Genomic DNA, 23,237 nt, shown 5'->3' with positions numbered 1-23,237 from the left:
TCATTTTTTTTAAAACTTATGAAGTAATCTTGTGCACCAAATGCCTCTGTTTTGGTGGAAAACAATTATAAGGTAGAAATCAATCAACTACTACAAAAGGTAGTTAGTAGTAATAAACTAAACTATAACTTTATTAGATTAATCACAATTTTTTTTATTAGACGTGTGCTACATACTCTTAATATTAAAAGTGAAATCATTTTAAACTTTCATTATTGACGTACAAAGACAACATAAAGCAACTATTATTAACATAAAGAAATACACATGTGACATGACATTGTACCAAAAAAAGAGAAAGAAATACAGATGACATACAAATGCTTTGTATATCAATTCATAAAGCCATAATATTCTCAAGCCGATGCCAATATTTTTTCAATCAGAGGCTTATAAAAAGCCACCAACTTCTCTTGAGCAGGGATGTTTTCTTTGATGACCGGAACATCCTTGAAATTATTAAACCATAAATGCAAGCGGGGGAATCTCTCACTTTGCAAGATCTTCACCTCAAACATATCTTCCTGAATCTCAATAAATTTGACAAAGGATCCAAGAGCTATGTCTACCATGTTAATTGTGTTTCCCCCATAGAATTTCTTCCGATCATCCAAACATTGATCCTCAATTACTCTGAGTCGCTCCCATATATTCTCTTTGGCCTTCTCTCGCTCTTCACCATTTCTGCTACGTAAGTGTGCCGACATTGCTGAAATCTTTAAATATTTATCACCATATTGTTAGTTTGAATCAAGATGAGATCATTATAACATAAAACTAATGATAATGTTTAAGATACAAGTTAAAGTAAATTAGTTATAGACTGTAGCTATCAAATAAGGGGAACATGTATGGAACTTGTATTATTGTGGAAGTGCACTTGGTCATGATCACGGTGGAAAGGCTAGAAAAGTAAAGTAATTAATAATATGGTGATTAAGTTTAGAAAAAATTTACCATGTCATCAATATATTTGACCCAAAATCGGGCTTGAGCTCTGTCATAGGGATCAGCAGGAAGCAATGAGTTGTGTGGCCATATCTCATCAATGTATTCTACAATGATCATGGACTCGCGTATGGGTTTTCCATCATGAACTAGCACAGGAGTCTTTTTGTGAACTGGATTATATTCAAGAAGTTGAGGACTCTTATTGAAGCGATCTTCCTCTATGTTCTCATATGGTATACCCTTCAGATTTAGGGTCCATACTATCCTTAAAGTAAAAGGACTATACCAAAATCCATGTAGTTTAATCTCTGCCATTCTAGCTTGTGTTTTCCTAAACCAACACCAGCTCTTTTATAGACGGTGGGTGATCCATCATCCATGAAGTCATTTGGCTTGTTCAACTTGTCAAATTCAAAATTGACTACGTATTGTCATTTTTCTAAAAGTACTATTTTTTTTTTTTAAGAAAACTAAAAGTACATTTAAGTTAATACGTATCAAAAGAAGTAAAATGCTCACACATAGTGTGACACAAATGGTAGATACTTAATTCATAACCAATCTAGTCTGGATTTGATTCCTAACCGGTGCGTGTGAAAAAAGATTTATTATTGAGAGATGTCAACCCTTTAAATGAATGTCAATTACCTCGAAGGAAGAAAGAAAAGATTTGTTTTGTCGTACTGGTATCCCTCAAAAGATCAGAAGGAAAAAAAAAGTGTCGTAAGGGCTTGCATCACTAACAGATAAAACGAGTGTGCACATTCTTTACAATACCCCCTCAAAAGAATTAGTATCTTTTATTTTATTTCTTTATTGCAAAAGGAATTAATTTTATATAGTGTATTTTTTACATGTAGGTCCTGTTTGGATTAGTTTATTTTTGAGTTTATGCAGATAACTTATGCAATATAAATTAGGTTTTATGCTTTTTTATAAGTTCACACTAGTGAAAATTATATTTTTATAAGTTATTTTATCATAAACTACCTTGACAAATTTATAATAATACATAAAAATTGCATAAGTTGTTTGCATAAGCTCAAAAATAAATTAATCCAAACGGGTCCATAATCTATACATTTTCCTTTTATGTAAGAAATTGTTTTTGCCAAATATGACAATTAATACATTGTTGAATGCATAAGTAATTTTCTTAACAATGTATATAAATTGAAATTTTTATATATTGTTGATGCATATTTCATAAACTTTTTATTTTTAAGTAAATATTTTACAAACTCTTTGAATCATATTTTTTTATATATATTAGAAATTTATTCAAGAAATAAAAAAGAAATAAAAAATTGGGAGATATAAACTTAATTGAGTAAAAGATAAAGACAAAAAAGAGTGGAAAATAAAAACCTCCTCAAATTATGCAAGACTTCTACCACTATAAATATTTTTGAGTATAGTCTTTCTCTGTCACTGCATCACTCCAAGAATCAATAATGCGGATATTAGGGAATGTTACCCTGAGTGACTCCATCCATTTGAACATCTTCTGACATATTGTTTAAAGTTTAACCCCAAAGACTTTGTGGTTGCTAGTCCCACTTGACCTTTTGACAATCTTCTTTGCAATGTCTGCAATACCATCAACAACATTTTGTATATTCAGTATTCTTCCGCTTGAATATTGTCATTTATTTGTCTCAACCAGTTCCTGATTATTTGAATCCGCGTGATTTTCGCCTCCACTTGGAATCAGAATCAATGAGAGGAATTTCCATGTTTGAAATGAGGAATATCCCCTTCTTTCTCAACAGGAGAGGCCGTCGGAGACACCACCAAAGCAGTGCAATGTCTGGTAATATGGTCTTAGCAACCACACCGACAACAAAGGATATGGAGACCTTCATTATCGAACACCTCAAACACATCTTACCTACAACAGGCAGGCTCAAGTCGATTTTAACACAAATGTGGATGAATCTCCCCCAATCCACATTCAACGTTCCTTTATCAACCTTAATTGGCCGTTCCATTGCCGAGGTCATGACCAAGATAATGCTCTCGTCGTAGTAAACCAAATTCATTTACGAAAGTCTCACTCAAACAATTGTCTCCGCAATCATTGCTCTCATCTAATAGTATAAGTATTTATAGTAGGAATATTTTTACAGTAGAACAAAAATTATCGACAACTCAAAAGTTTATTAGGTTTAGTGGAGGATGGAAAAGACATGGAACCTTAAGTTTATTGACAACTTGACCATTTCTCGAGCACATGATCAGATTCTGGCAAGGAAACTGAATCAGTAAGATTTAGATGCATATGTTGTTGCACGGTGAGACATGAATTAGGTGTACAATCATTGGTTGTTGAATTGAGAATAAGTGCCAGTGAGAAGAGCTTGAGGATGATGTTGTCGTGGAGGAGTATGCATATGGTTTGTATAGCCAAAATGAGTAGGGAGCTAAGGCCTCTAAGGCATCAACATTTGATTTTGAGGTGTTCCTCATGTCATGAAGCCTTAGTTACCATATCCAGAGTGATAATATATTAATAAATTGTTGCACCGTGACCAAATTTATGGTAGATATGGCATTAAACACTGCCAAAAGGACTGCAATGTCCAAAAGAACCACCCCACAACCAAAAAAACCACCTCCACGGCGCATGACTTGTTGCTTTAGAGAGAAAAGTTTGGTTCAAAGGTTGTAACAATGAACAGGGGCCATCCTTACTCGTAACAACAACAGAATTGTAATCCTCAGGAAGTGCTTCAAGAACAATTTAGATGAGATTATGATGCAGAATGGGGCTGGCAATAAAGATCAATGAATCATTGATTGCATGATTGCACATAATGAACTCTCCAATGGTGCGACCACCTTTACTAAGATTTCACAACTCAAATCATAGTTGTCTTGCCTTGGTATTGAGTAACGTATGGAAATTTGTGAGCATCTTGCTAGGAATACGTGCAATCAACAACTCTGGCAAAAGGATTGTTTGAGATCGTGGAATGAAGCCACGTGCATACAAAAGCATCAAGTTGCTCCCATGCAAGAAACAATGGGATTGACATTATCAGTTATTATACGATCTGCATCAATGAGGTACTGCGCAGGAAATAGAATCTCTAAGATATCATGTTAGAATTGCAGTGTAATAAAGGAAACAGTGAGAAAATGTTCATAATATGTATTGAACTTATTTTCTAAATGATACCATGATATTACTTTTGTAAATATAGCATATGAAACTTGTAACTAACTCTAACTGCCTCTAAGACTTGCAGGCTACTCTAACTAATTAGACAGTTAGAGATGCTAACTATCAAAGACAATTGTAACCAATAACTAACTAGAAGTTGAGTTTAAGTTTCAGTCTATACACTATTTTTAACAAGGTGTACTTGGCCCGGGTCTCTCCATTATGATCATGTGATCATAGCAAAACTTATTGAATCTAATGTCTTGTATTAACCACCATTGTCGGTTCTAAGCTTTTTGATCTTCAACACTGTCTCATAAACCTATTATGGCTTTCCACATCTTAAAATTCTCAAATACTTCATACTTATGCTTAAGAAATTTTACTCATATCTTTCTAGGTGATCATCAATAAAAGTCACGAAGTTTTCCACCAATGGATGAGACACGTGCTGAACTCCAAACACGAGAGTCAGTATCTCAAAAAGGATGTATCTGAATTGTACACATTAAAGTTTTAAACATATGAAGTAATCTTGGGTACCAAATACCTCTGTTTTGGTGGAGAACAAATTATAAGGTAGTAATCAACTAAACTTTAACTTTATAAGATGTGTGGTACATACTCTTAATATTGAAAGAAATGAAATTATTTTAATCTTTTGATTATTGACATACAAAGACAACATAAAGCAACTATAATTAACATAAAGAAATACACATGAAGATACAAATGCTTTGTATATATCAGTTCATATAGAAGCCATAATTTTCTCAAGAAGATGCCTTGATTTTTTCAGTAAGAGGAATAAGAAATGCCACCAACTTCTCTTGGTTAGGTGTGTTTTCTTTGATTACCGGAACATCCTTGAATTTATTAAACCATAAATGCAAGCGGGGGAATCTCTCCGTTTGCAAGATCTTCACTTCAAACCTATCTTGAACCTTAATAAAATTGACAAAAGATCCAAGAGCTATGTCTACAATGTTAATGGTGTCTCCCCCATAGAATTTCTTCTGATCATCCAAACACTGATCCTCAACAACTTTGAGTCGCTCCCATATATTCTCTCTGGCCTTCACTCGCTCTTCACCACCACTGGTACGAAAGTGTGCCGTAATTGCTAAAAACTTTAAATATCAATCCATATATTGTTAGTTTCAATCAAGACAGGATCGTTACATATAGAACATAATGTTTAAGACAGCTAAAGTAAATTAGTTATACATTATAGCTATAAAATAAGCATAAAAAATGTACTATGCAAGTGCAATTAGTCATGATCACCATGGAAAGGCTAGATAAGTAAAAAATATATAAATTTGATGAATAAGTTTAGAATTTTTTTACCATATCATCGATATATTTGACCCAAAATCGAGCTTGAGCTCTGTCATAGGGATCAGCAGGAAGCAATGAATTCTGTGGCCATATCTGATCAATGTATTCAACAATGATCATAGACTCACAGATAGGTTTTCCATCATGAACTAGCACTGGAGTCTTTTTGTGAACCGGGTTATATTCAAGAAGTTGAGGACTCTTATTGAAGCGATCTTCCTCTATGTTCTCATATGGTATACCCTTCAAATTTAGGGTCCATACTACCCTTAAAGTAAAAGGACTATACCAAAATCCATGTAGTTTAATCTCTGCCATTCTAGCTTATGTTTTCCTAAACCAATACAGCTTTTTTTTATAGATGGTGGGTGATCCATCATCCATGAAGTCATACTTGACTTGTTCAACCAGTCAAATTCAAAATCAAAATTGGCTACGTATTGCTAACAAAGTTCATGCTTTTCTATGTGTCAATTAACTTATGTGGAGTTGGTATATAAGTTTAGGGTATAATATGCATTTGTATATATATACCTGATGACTTTGAAGTCCAAATGCATTACATGGTGTAGGCTAAATGCATTACATAAATACATTTTTTTAACCTATCTGATCATGTTATTTTAATTTTGTTGATAAATTAAACAATGGTCATTTGCATGAAGAATAATAAAGTATGTTTGATAGCTATTGTATTATGTTGTGTTTACCTATGCATTCAGTTTCAATCTTTTGAATGTTGTCATTTATTTCTGTCTCAATCACCTCTCGATTATTCGAAACCGAGTAATTTTTTCCCCTTGAAATCATAATTAAATGAGAGGAATTTTCATGTTTGGAATAATATGGATGTAGCAACCACATCAGCCACAAAGGATATGAAGACTTTCATATTCAATTTTGTGTCAAACACCTCGAACATATATCTTACTCACCATAGGTAGACTAAGTCGATTTCGACAAAAACACGGGTGAATCTCCCCCTCTGGCCCTCTCCATATTCAACGGTCTTTCATCAACCTTAATCGGTATTCCACTACCAAGGTCATGGCCAAGAGAATGCTCTCATCAAGTAAACCAAATTTATTCTTGCAAATCTCACCCAAACAAACGTCTTCTTAATAGTTATTTACAGTAGGAATATACTTACACATAGAAACAAAATTGCAATATACTAAATTTGATACAAATTTATTCAACCGTAAATTAGAACATAAGGAAGAAGGATTTTCAAACTGGTACAGGTAATCAAATACAATAGTTTCTCTTGCCAAGATTTCAAAAGAAATGAAATCATTTCAATCTTTTGATTATTGACGTACAAAGACAAAAGAAAGCAACTAGAAGTAACATGAAGAAATGCTTTGTTTGTCAATTCATAAAAGCCATAATTTTCTCAAGAAGATGCCAATGCGAACATTTTTTCTCTAAGACCCTTTAAAAAAGCCACCAACTTCTCTTGACCAGGGGTGTTTTCTTTGATGACTGGAACATTTTTGAAATTATTAAACCATAAATGCAGACGGGGGAACTTCTCAGTTTGCAAGATCTTCACTTCAAACATATCTTCCTGAACCGCAATGAAATTGACAAAAGATGCGAGAGCTATGTCTACAATGTTAATGGTATCTCCCCCATAGAATTTCTTTTGATCACCCAAACATTGATCCTCGATGACTATGAGTTGCTCCCATATATTCTCTTTGGCCTTCTCTCGCTCTTGACCACTTTTGCTACGAAAGTGTGCCGCGATTCCTGAAAACTTTAAATAAGAATCCAAATGTTGTTGTTAGTTTGAATCAAGATGGAATCATTCAATTTAAACGTAGAAGGTAATGTTTAAGACACAAGGTAAAGTAAATTAGTTATAGATTATAGCTATAAAATAAGCCTACTGACACACTTTAAGGGTGGAAAAGTGGGGAATCAGAAGTTTGAACCTCGACCCCTGCAAATAATGTCTCTAGCAGTTACGACTGAGCTACATGTACATGAAAAATTTATTTTATTCTTAATAATACTAAAAGAAGTGAAATTATTTTAAACTTTGATTATTGAGGTACAAAGACAACGTAAAGTAGCTTTATTAGCATAAAGAAATACAATACACATGATAAGATGACCTATGAAGATACAAATGCTTTGTGTATCAATTCATAGACGCCATAATTTTCTCAAGAAGATGCCTTGTTTTTTTCAATAAGAAAAGCTTCCCACTTCTCTTGGTCAGGGGTGTTTTCGTGGATGATCGGAACATCCTTGAAATTATTAAACCATAAATGCAAGCGGGGAAACCTCTCAGTTTGCAAGATCTTCACTTCTAACCTATCCTGAACCTTAATAAAATTAACAAAAGATCCAAGAGCTATGTCTACAATATTAATGGTATCTCCCCCATAGAATTTCTTCTGATCATCCAAACACTGATCCTCAACAACTCCGAGTCGCTCCCATATATTCTCTCTGGCCTTCTCCCGCTCTTCACCACTTTTGCTACGAAAGTGTACCCTAATAGCTAAAATCTTTTATAATATCAATCCAAATATTATTGTTAGTTTAGAACATAGAAGGTAGTAATGTTTAAGACAAGTTAAAGTAAATTAGTTATAGATTATAGCTATAAAATAAGCATAACATGTATTGTGTACTGGTCATCACCACCATGTAAAGGTTAGAAAAGTAAAAGAAAAACTCAATAAATATGGTGATTAAGTTCATAAAAAAATTACCAATTCATCAACATATTTAACCCAAAATCGAGCTTGAGCTCTGTCATAAGGATCAACAGGAAGCAATGAGCTCTGTGGCCATATCTCATCAATGTATTCAACAATGATCATGGACTCACATATAGGTTTTCCATCATGAACTAGCACAGGAGTCTTTTTGTGAATTGGGTTATATTCAAGAAGTTGAGGACTCTTGTTGAAACGATCTTCCTCTATGTTCTCATATGGTATACCCTTCAGATTTAGGGTCCATACTACCCTTAAAGTAAAAGGACTATACCAAAATCCATGTAGTTTAATATCTGTCATTCTAGCTTATGTTTTTCTAAACCAACACCAGCCCTTTTATAGACTGTGATCTATGTAGTCATTTGCCTTGTTCAACTAGTCAAACTAAAATAGAATTTGTATTTCTATGGATAACAATATAATACTAATAGTCAGACTTAACAAGCATCTTTGTCAAATTAAAAAAAATAGAATTTGTATTGCTATTTTTTAGTAGGTTTTTTTTTACACTATTTTATTAGTAGTTAAGACTGTCTGCTTGCCATTTTATATCTTTATATTAAAAGGATATTGAATTTATTAGAAAATTGAAAATAAACTAACATTGTAAAATAGTTTTACACATCTGATAAACATCTCTTATTCTACAAAATTATAAAGATATTTTAAAATTAACTGTATGACATAATAGATTGATATTTTTTTATTAGATAACCGTGTAAAACTATTTTACATTGTTGGTGCATGCCCATTAACTTCTAAATTTATTCAATATAACTTTTTTTAATGTATTTTAAAATATAAAAAAGAAGACTCAATAGAATTAATATGTCCTTTATTTGTTTAATTTCTCTCCATAAATATATAAAATTTTATAATAAGATTCCTTCATTCTACGTTTCATGGGGGAGGCATGATCTCCCGAAAAATACTTGTTTGGTTACAAATATTTTAACATTTAATTTAATCACACATACACTTAATTTATTTTTCTTTGCCTACTTACTTTCAATTACTTTATATGTTTGTGACCAAATTAAATGTTCAAATATATTTTTGTTTTTTTTGACGAAATTAAGTGTCCAAAAATGTGTCCAAATGGTCTCCAACACATATTTCTTATCCTGCCCCACCAGGCACCAAAATATTTATTTTTTCCTTTTCGGTAAAGTGTATCTTTAGAATGGGTGTCGTAAGTGCTTGCATCACTGAAACTAACAGATAAATACACATGTGCACGTGATGTTCTTATGAAAGTACTGTACTTGTGTTGATGGTTGTCTAATACATATAAGTGGACAAATTTTTCTTTATTTTTACTATTAGATTAGATCAAATAAATTTCACTGTTGAATCAATATATTACATCACTTCTCATTTCATCCAATAGATTTATCCTGTGTTCAAAAATATAATCATCCTTTGTTTTAATTCTCGTTTTCGATTGAAGTGCCAATATTTAGCGTAGCCTTCGTGGATGCAATTATGCAAAAAAAAAAATAAAGAAAAATTTTTAAAGTAGAAATTCGCCCAAAGTTTTTTAAAGTAGAAAATCTCGTCGTAAGTGCTTGCATCACCAAGAAAATATTTACACCTTCAATACAAAAGCTTAACCGATGTTATTTAAGATAGTGGTTGGTTTTTCTCACTTTTTTGTGTTGTAATGATATTTCTCCATTTTAATTTGTCAAGTTTCACAGAAACAAGTCAAGATCTTGAAAGTCACACACCAACAATGAGGTTTCAAGTTCAAATCAAGTCAAAATGTTCAATCTAACAATATCGACATTGTCAGTTGTGCTCCATTTTACAAACGGATTTTTCTCCCATCATCTCATAGCATTTGTGAATTTTAGAATATAAACTGTAAGATAGTCTTTTTTTGGAAGGTAATTGTAAGGCAATTATTTCGCAGGGTAAAAAATACTACACTGACGGTACATATAAACTTGATGTTTAAATGATATATACACAATCGGTGTGAACTAGTTTCACGCCAATAGAAATTCATTATTTTCTCAGGATCTCTAAAAGGATCTTATAATTATTAATTAGAGACGGAGGGAGTAATAAGCAGGGAGGCCGGGACAGAGATTTGTGCACTCTCAATTTTGTCTATACTGCATTTGGATTTTGGACTGCCTAAGGGTGTAAACAAGTAATTTCTACAGAGCTAACTATTGAGTAAATGCCTGGCTCACTAACTCTAATAATAACTCATTTCTTCTTCAAAAAAATAAATAATTCATTTCATCACAATATAGAGATAAATAGCCATACTGTTGAGATCACGGCAAAATTGATGGAACATACATTCCTAAATTGTTATGGTGTGATGCTGGAAGTGCACAGAGACATACCATTCTCCTAAACATAACCATTTGGCTTTGGCCCTTTAGCAGTTCTTTTCTTGTCGTCAGCATCGTAATGTACCAAGGCAGCATGCAAAGCCTGCACACCAAAATATGTCCTTTACCTTTAATCCTCCATAAGATGAAACTAACATGGTCAATTGAATTATGTGGAGCTCACCTGCTGCATTGGATGGACAACAAGAGAAACCTGGTGTCGCAGGTCTGACTGTGCAGAAACCTTTATTTCCTAGGATTAAGCAAATAAAAATAGGAACACTTTAGTAGTTATTACCAATAAAACTAATGATAGTGTCCATATAATGACAGAATAAAACAGACTTTATTCAACTGATGAATACTAGTAGAGGCTTCTAACTAAATACATACCTCAAGTTTGGAATTTATTTGTGTAATGGCATCATTCAGTCTTCTGGCCTGCATTTTATTGTCAAGTGAACAAGGGTTCAGATAGAATAAAATGCAATTCATAAAGTTTCTCAATGAATCTTCATCAAACTATCTGCAATATACTGGAAATGTGATGCATATGGCCACCAATAGCATATAGCAGTAAAACCCCTCTCTGCTTATCCAATGCCTAGCCGGGTTATTCACCTCAGTGTCATTGATAATATTCCATGTAAAGGAAAATAAAGGAAGGTTTGCATAGTTCATTGTCCTTTAAACATCAATGAACATAAAAAAGTTACTTCATGAGTTCTGCTTATCTTCTATTTGAATATAAAATGCCAAATTTAGGCACCTGCTTAACTGCCCCACTTTTGGGGTTCCTATATAAGATATCAAAGCCTTTTTGACCATTTCATCAAATAATTGAGGGTCTGACCTTGATATGTTTAAAAGATCAATAGATATTAGTTGAATGTTTACCAACATTTTAACACCAACGGGCTTTTCATGTGAAGGAGTGTGTTAGAATTATTGAATCCTTGATTTAAAAGCCAAGTCTAATGGGTACTTAGCCTATTAAAGTTCATCATATATACATGACATGCTATTGAAAACCATGTCATGAACTTTTATCGTCTCAAACCCACAAACCCTGGTTAGACCAAGCACAGTAGTTTATATAACCAAGCAAAATTTTGATAAAACTGGTTTAGTGATTGACATATTGTGCAAGCAAATCGAAACTCCATATAATGTAGAACTTAATAGTTAATATCATATTATCATGCTGCAAAAGCACTGCTCTTCATAATGAAACAGGGAGAATAAAAGGTGGGCTGGATCAAAATAATTGCAAGCAATTCTTCCAAAAAAAAAAATTGCAAGCATGTTAGTATCTCAGACACATGATATGAAATGTTGGTGGTGCACTATTAGATAAGGAGGGTCATGCATAGCAATCAGCATTGAAAGATCTTCCTGCAATCACATTCAATATTCACCTTATTAACAAGGCTTTGTGTTGTTACTGGATAGGAAGACCAAAAGTGCCTCAGTAATTCCTGGCTGCAAACCCAATGCTGGAAAGAAAAAGAAAAACATGCATTAAAATATATCAAATTTAAATATAAAAGCGTAGATAGAAGTACCCAAAAAACTATATTTAGATTACTGAAAGCTAAAACGCTGCTTGAAAAGAAAAGCAACATATGTGACACTTTCGATCTCAACAGATATATAGAAACTTATAAGACTATCTCCAGCTCTCTTTATCTTCTTTTTTTTTTCTGTCCATTCTTATTCATTCCCTTTTTTCCTTCTCAAAGATCTCATAAGCAACAACAGTTGACTCACATCTAGTAGTTTCTCCTTAATTGTGTTGGGTAATATATCAAGGACACTCTCCTGTGAACTTTTTCCGAGATTTGATTTGGTGCTTGAGATATTTTTGGTCAATCCACTAAGGACCTGGAAAAAAAATAAAGCACTTTCGTTTTCATTACGCAGAAAGAATCAAAACAGCATACTAAATGTTAACCATTGAGTATTTAACTATATAAATTTGTAATTTTTCAAAAAGTTTGATTTTTTATTTTAAACTAAGCAATACAAATGGCATTACCTTGAAAGCAACCTCAGGACTCAATAGAGGATGCTTTAATCCATTAGTTTTGATGTTAGATATGGACTCCCTCAAAGAGCCATAGACTTGCTCAGAACTCAAATTGCATCTTAACTTCTTACCAGCTAGGGAATCATCCAAAGTTTTTACTGCATTAGCTTGTTGAGAATCAAAATAGTCACGAGGATCCTGACCAAGAACATAAGAGTATAACACTTAACAAATATTTAATCCAAAAATAAAATTATTTAATAATGTAGATTTTATGACTTGAGCTATTCACTAGAAATACTGGTTCATTTAATTCTTGAGACAGAGTAGGACCTTGATACTGAGTGGTGCAAATGGATGATCATCTTGTGCCTGAAGATCCTCAATCTGGGCCATCTTAGAAATTCTGTTTCGCCTCTCCTCCTCTATAACCCCATCAGATTCTGTATAATGGTATAAATTAAGAGTTTGCTCAGCATGAACGGAAAGGACAAGGACACGGACAAGAAATAAGTTAACCTCACTAACCCTGTTTTCTCCGAGCAAGCACTTCTGCCACTGTTCTTGGATGCTCCATATCTATATCTGCATTTATGTTTGAAATCTAACTCATCAGACCAGACAATTCTAACATATATATGTTGCACCTACCCATATTTGATTGCATATTCTGCTCTCATTTTATTTCAGGACTATTTTGATGTTTGGAACACGCTTTTCAAATGTACAGTAAACACTTAATGCCAATAAAATGTTTCAATGGAAAGAAACAAGGAATTTAAGACACTAATGATGTTGAGGCTATGCAGTTAGAACCATCATTCTGTACAACCACTAAATGATGTCCAGGAGGAACAAGTTTAAAAGGATGCACAAAGTAGAGAAGTGGACGTATCTGCAAGTGTCCAAAAAAAATGTCCGGTCTTATTTCTATGAACTATGAAGTAACTAGTTTCTCTTCACTTTGCAATTGAACTACTACACATTTTTGTATAACATAATCATAAACCAGCTTCAATATGACTACAGGAGTAATGCAAATTAATCACATGTGAATGATTCAATTATGAAATGTATATTTGTCAATCTTTACACATTTACAATCAAAAGACCTTTTTCTGATTGTAGAGTTAAGACAAAAAGTAAGGAATGTATTCAATGAGACGGAGGCATAAAACATATCCAAAATGAGACCAAAATGTAAGAATGAAATTATGAAACAAAAGAAATCATCAAATGAGAGAGAGAGAGAGAGAGAGAGAGATTACCTAATGTTTTTCCTTCAAGAACCACCTCACTTTGTCTGTTGAGATCTTGCAACAACGTTCTCCGATACAGAGTATTTTGAGCTTCAGATGTTTCCTTGCTACCATCACGGAAGATCCCATGATCCTTTTCACCAAATAGAGCAAAGAGTTAAAATACAAAAATTCAATGCAGGCTAGTAGTTCGGAACCAGCAACGTAGGTAGACAACTATATACATTTAAAATTTTGTTAATAACTGAATGATCACCAGCATACATCTGGAATATGAATATGACACACAGACACAACTCATTCACAGTCCATATTATATGCAGGAAAAAAAGAAGAAAAAGTATCAGAGGCTACAGCAAAGTTAAGAGTGACTCTAAAGGGGAAGACAACCAAGACAAACTAACTCAGTAATCTAACCAATCCCTCTAGGATAGCCATTAGCTGAATATCGTGAACAGCTAGATATCTTGAACAAAACTTCCTAAGTCTTATGCTGCATAATTAAGCAGCATAGCTTTCCTTTAGACTTTAGTTAGCAGAGTATAGTAAGAGTAGCAGCTAGCACTATTTTGTGCAAACGATGATTAAGAGTTGCAACTGAAAGTTTTACGTCAAAAATATATATTAAGAACAACACATAGTAAAGGAGCCTCCTATATGAGATACAGAATAGTTTCATTCACCCTACAGGAAGATGAGTGTAATCGTCTCCTTGGTCTGCTTCCATGTCTAAAGTTGGATCGACCCGTCGAACCTGCAAAAATACAGAGTAAAATAAATGGAACTGAGAAAGCAACCACAAGATCTTCAACAAGATAAAGAAAGAAAAAAGAGGAAGACCTTCTTTCGAGCTTCATTTTCTAATATCTCGTCATCTTTCAAAAAAACAGCAAGATCCTCATCTTCAGCAGCCTCAGCAGCTGCCGCTATAGTATTTTTGGTACTATGGATATATTCAGCTTTGAAGTATTTATTCCAGAAATCTACCTCACTCATCTTGAATTTGGAGGCCATGGAAAAAATAAAATAATTCAGTGTGCAAAGTAATTGATTATTTTACATGAATAAATATAAAAGATGATGACATTTAATGACACCTATAATACCTTACTGGGTACAAAATTGAGGAATGCCTGGTGAACTGCTGGCTTGAGGGCAAAAATCTGGAAAGACAACAATGCAAAGAAAGTAAGGAAATAGAGTGCAAGCCAATATTTTAAGTGAAAGAAGAAATAATATTAAGAAAAAATGAAAGAAATACAAGGGTAAATGGAAGCCCACAGGCCAGTCAGAGGTCTAGTGAAATCACCACCTCCAATTAATATTATTCTTGATTTCAGTTCACTTTCACCTAATATCAATATTGCAAACTAAGTGCAAGCAAGTGAACACACAAGAAACACGTCTAGAAAAATCAGCAACCTATATCATGTTACATGTGCAACAGAAACTTGTGTGCTTGCATGAGCTATTTTATAAAAGCTATCTATATATACCCCTAATCATCATGCTATTTCTGTGCATATCAGCATAAATCAAACCAGGTTAGCTCCCACCAATAAGCTCATACTATATTCACATTTAAAGCAAAAACTTGAACCTTGAAATTTAGTATCATTATCTGTAGCATTAGAAACTTTAAACAATTCAAAACTTAGCTTGAAATCTAGTCAACTAAAAAAGATCAGAGTTAGATATAGACGCGTGCCTGATATTTTATCTCAGGAGTCAATTGAAATTTAACTTGGTTTATCTGAAAAACAAAACAAGAGAAGACAACTCAGTTGTTATTACATATACGCATCCATCTGAAGCTAAAAAGTCTAGTCTAGTACTAATAGATCATAAACATGGCTTTAAAAAATTGAGAACCCAATATAACAATCAAATAATACCAGGTTGATTACATGCATCAAAAGAAGCTACAAGTCTTTATTAAAACCATTGTTATATAAAATGTATGAGAAAATAGTATAGGTGGTGAGGGGTTTGGGTAGTATGCAAGACGTCCTAGGTTCAAACCACATTGGCACCAATGTAACCAAAATGATGATAATAATAATAATAATAATAATAATAATAATAATAATAATAATAATAATAATAATAATAATAATAATAATAATAATAATAATAATTTTTAATATTCAGAAAAACAATTTTAAGTACAAATATAAGAGATATATATTTTAATAGCATTTCTAAAAAATAAATTGAATTTAAAAGCTAAAAACAGAAACACAAACTTTTCTTGTTCTCAGACTTCAGAACCAGGTAAAGTGCACATGGAATTTTTAAAAATGCATAAGGACAGGCTTCAACGGAGGTCCGTCCATAAATACAATTTTCTTAATGATATACATGTGCACCACTAGCAGTAGTATAGATCTGCTACGATCTTGTCATGTAAATGTGGAGTCACTGATCTTTTAAATAAAAGACAATGCCTACAGAGAAGTATACATCTTAGCAATTAGCATTAGACTTAAAAGGCGCTGCATCGCCATTAATGAAAAGGATAATTTTAATTCCAGAAGAAGATAACAAACAGGGTTTTAAAACTTGAAGACTCTAATCACTTTCAAAGAAAATGAGAAATCAGATTTCATCTTGAAACATTCTGAAAATTTCTTTGAAGTACAAAGACAAATGAGTGTGATAGATATATTTGGGTTATGCTAATAAGAAGATACACATTATAGTCTAATCTCAGGAACAACTGGCTTGTTTAATTAGTGTTAGATCACTTTTTTATAGTAAATATGATACCTAAACACAAGTTTGAAAGACACCGTTTTCAAAAGTTATTCATGCAAACTGTAATACAAAATTAATAAACGTATTCATCAGGTTCAGAGCCCATTTGTCATAGAATTGTCAAAGAATAAAAGCTCCAAAAGCTTAGTTCTGTACTCTATAACAGAGGAGAATATTTTTTCCTTAACAAAATTCGATTCAATGTAGCTTTAAAACAATTACTTAGCTGCAACATACAGACAGTTAGATATATAATGTTCTCGTGATGACATCCAAGTATGCAGATACACATTTGAGTGCAATCAAACAAATCGAGTATCAACGCATATATGGAAGATGCAGTACCATACCCGACCATCACTAGTAGGCTTTGTGTCGAAGATCAAAGAATTTTTAAATCCAATCCTTTGTTTTAACTTTCTGCTTTCATCTTGGTCGAGCAATTTCTGTAAAATGTTTTTTAAATGAGTAGAAAATCAATAAGATGAAGATAAGTAATTTACAAGGGAGTCGGAGGGTGAGATATTCCTCAATATAAAAATGGATACATAAATAGAGCAAAGCTGTCAAATCTCTCTTCATATCTATTAGAGTAACCCCTTAAAATGATCATGTCCTATACAGAAATATTTGATTTGCAATATACTTCACATTGTGTTTTGGTTTTTTATGAATAAAAATTCTTACAATCATGATAATATCAACCAAAGTTCTATCATTATTAAATATATAAAGGCCCCAGGGGAGTTTAATATTCAAATGCTCTTAGCAAACATGGAATAAATACTAAGAACTACTTTTACCTTCTTCGTAGCCCAAAATTCTGATTCTGTAAGCTTACCACTAGCCACAAGTTCCTTATGAAGCTTCTGCAACTTGCTGCAAAAAAGTTGAACTTTAGCAAAATCAATAACATTGATGCAATTAAGGAATATATTAAACTAAGACAGCCTTATAGTAAATAAAACATAACATTCAAAATATTATGATCATGACATGAGTTAATTAATACTACTGAGTGGCATTTTGAGTAAAAAACAACTATAAATAAATGGATAATTTTGAAGTGGCGGCACAATAGCAAAGCAAAGAGGAGTTTGCAACAAGAAATTTAGCCGTGAATCATGCTCACAACGGTGAACAATACTTTCTTTTAAAAAAGCTGAAATACAATAGTAAAAACCAAATACCTATTTTCTTGCAATAGCTTAATCCTCAGTGTCATTTCGGAAGAGCTAAGCTGTTCATCAGAAACAACTTTTGTGGTTTCTACATGCTTGCTAAGGGCAATACCTGCTCAAACACACCAAACAACACAATGGGAAAACATATATGAAGCAACTGAAAATAAAAGTATTCACAAAAGAATAAAGAAAAGGAATAAAAGATAAATCTTGACAACTCAGAGTCTCCTTTTCATATTACTTCATACCATCTTTGTTTACAATTCCTATTTGTAAATTATAATTGTATTAGAAAATCAATAGAAAGATGGATAACATGTTCAAATTCTTTAGAAGAGAAATTATTTGGTGGTGCATCACTTTTTGTTCTAGCTTATGTTTTTTGATTCGGGAACTACATATATAATTTGGCACGTCTAAAATCATATTTTAAAACATAGGCTCATCATATGTCGACACAGATGAAATGTTTGAAAACATAGGCTCATCATATGTTTACTGCGGGCTTAGACCGGCAGAGGAAAGGGCTGTAGGTGATGGCAGGTTTGGATATGTTTAATCAATGAAAAATCTTTTGAAAGAAACTTTAACTATGAAAAACAAGCCTAAGGTCAAACAGTTAAACATCATAATAGCGCATCAAGCAAAGCACCAGTGGACCACAGTTCAAGAATGACACTTAAGCTAAATAAACCACAAGAAAATTTTAAAGAGAAAAAATATATACAACAAAATCATATTTTATTTTGCAGTAGCAAAATTAAAAACTTACCAACCAATTCCCGGCAAATATGAAGATCTGGAAAGCTTTCGAACTCAAAGATGTAACTTCCCTGGAACATCACATCGTATTATTATAGAAGTTCATTTTAAGAAACAAACAATGCTCACGTCAAGCACTGCACTACTAAGTGAACCATAGCACACAAAATGAAATGATTAACTCAATAGAGCAGTGTTAAAAGAAAAAGAATAGTTAAAAAATTGAACAAACACAACACCCAGCCTGCATAAATAACGCAATAAATATAGCAAGCAATAGCAACAGTTGAAATGAACAGAATAAAACCTGAGAATGTACAAGGTTAAGCCACGGTGGTTTGTTTGATCCCTCTTTGGTGTGTTTATGACCTAATATTTTGCAATCAGAATGTAAAAACAACATCAAAGTATGCACAAAACACATGTTATCAATAATATTCTGATAACAGTTAAATAAAAACATATTGTCAGGCTTCAATAGTTATCATCATACAAGTGAAGGAACCCGCATTATGCTTCCCCGTCGGTTTACTGATTCAAAGGCAAAAGTGGCACGACAACTAACAAAAGTCCGTTTGAATTAACTTATTTGATTTTATCTACTAAATTAAGCACTTGTGTGAGACTATTTGGAAGAGTTTATGGAAACATCATAGGACATGTCCATAAATTGTATTGAGCTTATTTCCATAATATATCCACGAAAGCTTACGAAAACAACTTATAAATTATACATTTATAGAATGATAAGCTGTTATGTTATAAGCACTTAATTAAGTTGTCTATCCAAACATTGCCCAACTACATGAATAAGATTTGATAAGTACTTTTAATTAATCTGAAATCAACTTCGAGCTTGTTTTTCGATGTTGGATCATTAGGCTTGAAAATAAGCTTTTCTAGAGTCTGCAGAGTAAAAAAAACTTCATCAGTTAAAAAAACCGGCAATGTGGAATGGAACTGATTGAAGCAGTAACAGAGAGAGTACCAATTTGATGACGCCAGGAGTACCAGGATCTTTGACGGTGGTTTTGTATTTGGCACGCTTAACAGCTTGTTGTGTCGCCGACATAGTTAAAGTTTACTAAATCCGGCGAATAATTCAATTCCGATAACGGTTTAATCCAAAAAGCAGTTATAGAATCGAGAAACCCCTAATCGGAATTATCATCGCGAGAGAGCATTCTGCTCCACGATGTGGGGAGTGGAAAGAAGGAGAAGCCCTAATCGAAGAGAAAAAGGGACTGAGTATTTATAAGTTACCGGAAAAAGAGAGAAGCGGCCGGCGAAAGAATGGATCGGAGGAAGTGGGATCAAATGTAAAGATTGAGAGGAAGAGAAACAGAGAATGAGATGAATGAATATGAATAGAAGAAAAAGGGACAAAGGGTATTTTCACCTAATTATTGGTGACTTCGGGTTCCCTCCATTAATTACATAGGTTATTTTTTATAATGTAGGATAATTACATTTCTTTATCGGGCCTAACTCTGGATTACCGATTTTTTCTTAAAAATTAGAGAATTAATATAAAAACAAATAGTACGAGTGAACGAAGGACAAACAGACAATATGGTTTAAAATATCAAATTCTCTAAAAAATAATATACATGGATTTATGAGACAAAACATTGTTATGCATAACCTTTTGAACTATTTGCAGCAGACTCACGCTATCTGGTCTTTGGGAGGCCAAAAGTGTCAAACACAAATGTTATAAAGCATATGTTGATTGTCATAACATGTTTTCTTATGTTTGACCACTTTGAGTGAAACGACTTTGAGGGTTACATGTCCTGCAAGAAAGGTTTCAGTTCTCAATCTCACAAGTGGTGAAACCCTAGTCAAGTCCACACATGTGTGTTCTCCCCAAATCAACCCATACACCATAACATATGTCAATTTATGATCTGATCTTCCTTCATGTAGATTGGTCAAAAAGTTCATATGTGTTGTGTTATTATTATTATTATTATAGTTTTCATTATAATAATAATTATATATATTTCAAAAGAAACACTATACATGTGTTATTTTACATGGTCAAGGCACGTTAATATATTTTCTGATGAGTAGGAACTGCTAATCTGATTCTTTGCCACAATTCTAGGAGACTACAACGTTACAATTATACATGACCATGTATATATATATACACATATCAGTGAGCATAGTAATAAGAGAGTAAAAAAATACTGATGCGTAAAACCAAGTTCAATCATTCTCTTAAAAACCAGTTCTATTATTTCCTTCCCTCACATATTGTGTCTCTGAGTTAAACATCAACCTGTTACAAATTCATTCTTGCCAGTTCTGTTACCTCATTGAGAAGGGTCTGTTAAATCCTGGGGGGTTTGCGCTTAACCGCGGATAAATCCTTGAGGACAGTGCGTTCAGCACGTCTCAGATCAAATATTGTTCTTCTTGTTTTCTATTCTTTCTTTGCAGGTTTGTTTCATAGACACAAGAAGCAGAGCCACAATAATCTTGCTTGCAGGTTCCTTATAACAACATCAGGAGCTTTGTAACATCGGCAGGTTCCTAATAACAACGCAGATTCGCCGCAACAAGGTAAATTAATCCAACAATCTCAAGGATTTAATATGGCTGAAGAAACCAGCAACAACAACAACAACAACAACAATGGCGGCGCTTCAAATCAACAAGTCGTTCTCGTTCCAACCGTCAACTACGCAAAACAGTTTCCCGACGTTACAAAAATTGAAGAATTTGATGGTAAGAACTTCCGTAGGTGGAAGGAACGTGTACACTCCATCCTCGACATGTATGCAGTCACTAATGCCCTTACCGAGTCAAAACCGGCATCAACCGCAACAGAAAAAGTTACTGAACAATGGACACATGCAAACCGGGTATGTCGAAGCACAATATTGAGTACTCTATCTAATGATTTGTTTGATGTCTATTGTTCATATAAAGAAGCAAAGGAGATATGGGATTCAATGGCTACCAAGTATACTGCTGAAGATGCTGGAAAACAGAAATTTGTCATCGGTAATTATTATCGGTGGGAAATGGTCGAAGAGAAGGACATCAAGGCGCAAATTAATGAATATCACAATCTAGTGGAGGATTTGAAAACTGAAAACATCACTCTTCCAGATGCGTTTATTGCTGGGATACTCATAGAAAAACTTCCGGAATCGTGGAAAGATTACAAGAATCAGCTCAAACACAAACAAAAGCAGTTACCTCTGGCTGATTTGATTACGCACATCATTATTGAGGATACCAACAGGAAAGAGAGCAAGGCTGCAAAGGTGAAAGCATTAGCTTCAAAAGCAAATCTGGTTCAGAACAAATCTCACCGTAAGTCTCAAAAATCAAGGTATGATCAAAAGTCTGAGAGTAAACCTGATCACAATAATCGTAATTATATTTCTGGTGTTTCTAACCCCACCTCCTTTAAGAAAAGAGGAAATTGTTATGTTTGCGGTAAGCCAAACCATCATGCAGCTATATGTAGATATCGCAAGAGTAATGACAATCCTCCGAAGCCAAGGGCAAACCTGGCTAAAGGAGATGATGATGATGATATCATTGCTGCGGTCATTTCTCAAGCGAATATTGTGACCGATGTGAGTAAGTGGGTCATAGACTCCGGAGCTACCAGACATATCTGTGCTAGCAAAGATGCGTTCACCTCCTACAATGTTGTAGGGGAAGGAGAAGAACAAGTTTATCTTGGTGACTCTCGTACTGTGGCTGTTCAAGGAAAGGGAAAAGTCATGCTTAAGCTCACATCAGGAAAGACCTTGGCTTTGACTGAAGTGCTGCATGTGCCTGAAATTAGAACAAATTTAATTTCTGTGTCTCTATTGAGCAAGGGTGGGGTTAAAGTGTCATTTGAGTCTGACAAGATTGTAATGACAAAAAATAATGTTTTTGTGGGAAAAGGTTATTGTGATCAGGGTCTCTTTGTACTCAACATTTCTGAAGTTATTAATAATAATGTTTCTTCTTCTGCTTATTTGATTGACTCCTATGATATATGGCATGCTAGATTAGGACATATTAGTTCCTCCTATGTTATTAAATTGCATACTCTTGGTTTGATCACTTTAAAAAATAAGCAATTTGATAAATGTGATATTTGTTTGGAAGCAAAGTTAACTAAGAAGAAATGCAAACATGTGCAACGTGAAACTGAACCTCTTAGTTTAATACATACTGATCTAGGAGATTTGAAACAAACTATGTCTAGAGGAGGCAATAATTATTATATAACATTCATAGATGATTTTTCTAGATTCACTAAAGTTTATTTGTTGAAACATAAAGATGAAGCATTTGATAAATTTCTTTTATACAAAGCTGAGGTAGAAAATCAATTGAGTAGAAAAATTAAAAGAGTTAGATCTGATAGAGGAGGAGAGTACATTTCTTTTAATGATTTTTGTGAGAAAGAAGGAATAATTCATGAAGTAACTCCCCCTTATTCTCCTGAATCAAATGGAGTAGCCGAAAGAAAAAATAGGACATTAAAAGAAATGATGAATGCTATGCTAGTTAGTTCCTATGCACCGAACAACCTTTGGGGGGAAGCTTTGTTAACCGCGTGTTTTGTTCAAAATAGAATTCCTCACAAGAAAACTGGAAAAACACCCTATGAATTGTGGAAAGGTTATAAACCGAATCTAAAATATTTGAAAGTGTGGGGGTGCTTAGCTAAAGTGATGTT

At 33.4% G+C, this 23,237-nt stretch overlaps 4 protein-coding genes across 4 annotated transcripts; all 4 read right to left on the bottom strand.

Moving 5' to 3' along the window:
* Positions 1 to 129: 129 nt before the first annotated feature.
* On the bottom strand, positions 130 to 1,296 carry LOC123914209 (probable glutathione S-transferase). Its single transcript, XM_045965304.1, has 2 exons — positions 958 to 1,296; positions 130 to 716 (listed from the first exon to the last, which is right to left on the bottom strand). The coding sequence occupies exons 1-2, from the start codon at positions 1,264 to 1,266 to the stop codon at positions 357 to 359; spliced, it is 669 nt and encodes a 222-aa protein (XP_045821260.1). The 5' UTR covers positions 1,267 to 1,296; the 3' UTR covers positions 130 to 356.
* A 3,393-nt stretch (positions 1,297 to 4,689) lies between these two features.
* On the bottom strand, positions 4,690 to 5,936 carry LOC123914051 (probable glutathione S-transferase). The gene is made up of 2 exons (XM_045965066.1): positions 5,468 to 5,936; positions 4,690 to 5,247 (listed from the first exon to the last, which is right to left on the bottom strand). The coding sequence occupies exons 1-2, from the start codon at positions 5,774 to 5,776 to the stop codon at positions 4,891 to 4,893; spliced, it is 666 nt and encodes a 221-aa protein (XP_045821022.1). The 5' UTR covers positions 5,777 to 5,936; the 3' UTR covers positions 4,690 to 4,890.
* A 1,173-nt stretch (positions 5,937 to 7,109) lies between these two features.
* Positions 7,110 to 19,960, bottom strand: LOC123913967 (general transcription and DNA repair factor IIH subunit TFB1-1-like). Its single transcript, XM_045964949.1, has 21 exons — positions 19,524 to 19,960; positions 19,363 to 19,441; positions 18,843 to 18,904; positions 18,546 to 18,606; positions 17,780 to 17,882; positions 17,393 to 17,468; positions 16,940 to 17,035; positions 15,541 to 15,585; positions 14,939 to 14,995; positions 14,673 to 14,828; positions 14,521 to 14,586; positions 13,842 to 13,965; positions 13,102 to 13,158; positions 12,907 to 13,016; positions 12,583 to 12,771; positions 12,315 to 12,428; positions 11,963 to 12,040; positions 10,938 to 10,985; positions 10,729 to 10,797; positions 10,557 to 10,647; positions 7,110 to 7,220 (listed from the first exon to the last, which is right to left on the bottom strand). The coding sequence occupies exons 1-20, from the start codon at positions 19,605 to 19,607 to the stop codon at positions 10,564 to 10,566; spliced, it is 1,758 nt and encodes a 585-aa protein (XP_045820905.1). The 5' UTR covers positions 19,608 to 19,960; the 3' UTR covers positions 7,110 to 7,220; positions 10,557 to 10,563.
* On the bottom strand, positions 7,519 to 8,574 carry LOC123914132 (probable glutathione S-transferase). Its single transcript, XM_045965183.1, has 2 exons — positions 8,188 to 8,574; positions 7,519 to 7,980 (listed from the first exon to the last, which is right to left on the bottom strand). Exons 1-2 carry the CDS (start codon positions 8,494 to 8,496, stop codon positions 7,633 to 7,635), a joined length of 657 nt encoding a protein of 218 aa, XP_045821139.1. The 5' UTR covers positions 8,497 to 8,574; the 3' UTR covers positions 7,519 to 7,632.
* Positions 19,961 to 23,237: the final 3,277 nt, after the last annotated feature.

Source organism: Trifolium pratense, linkage group LG1 (genome assembly GCF_020283565.1).
Source record: "Trifolium pratense cultivar HEN17-A07 linkage group LG1, ARS_RC_1.1, whole genome shotgun sequence".
NCBI lineage: Eukaryota > Viridiplantae > Streptophyta > Magnoliopsida > Fabales > Fabaceae > Trifolium > Trifolium pratense.
The sequence above is the reverse complement of the archived record's forward strand: the minus strand, read 5'-3'. Positions and strand labels throughout refer to the sequence as shown.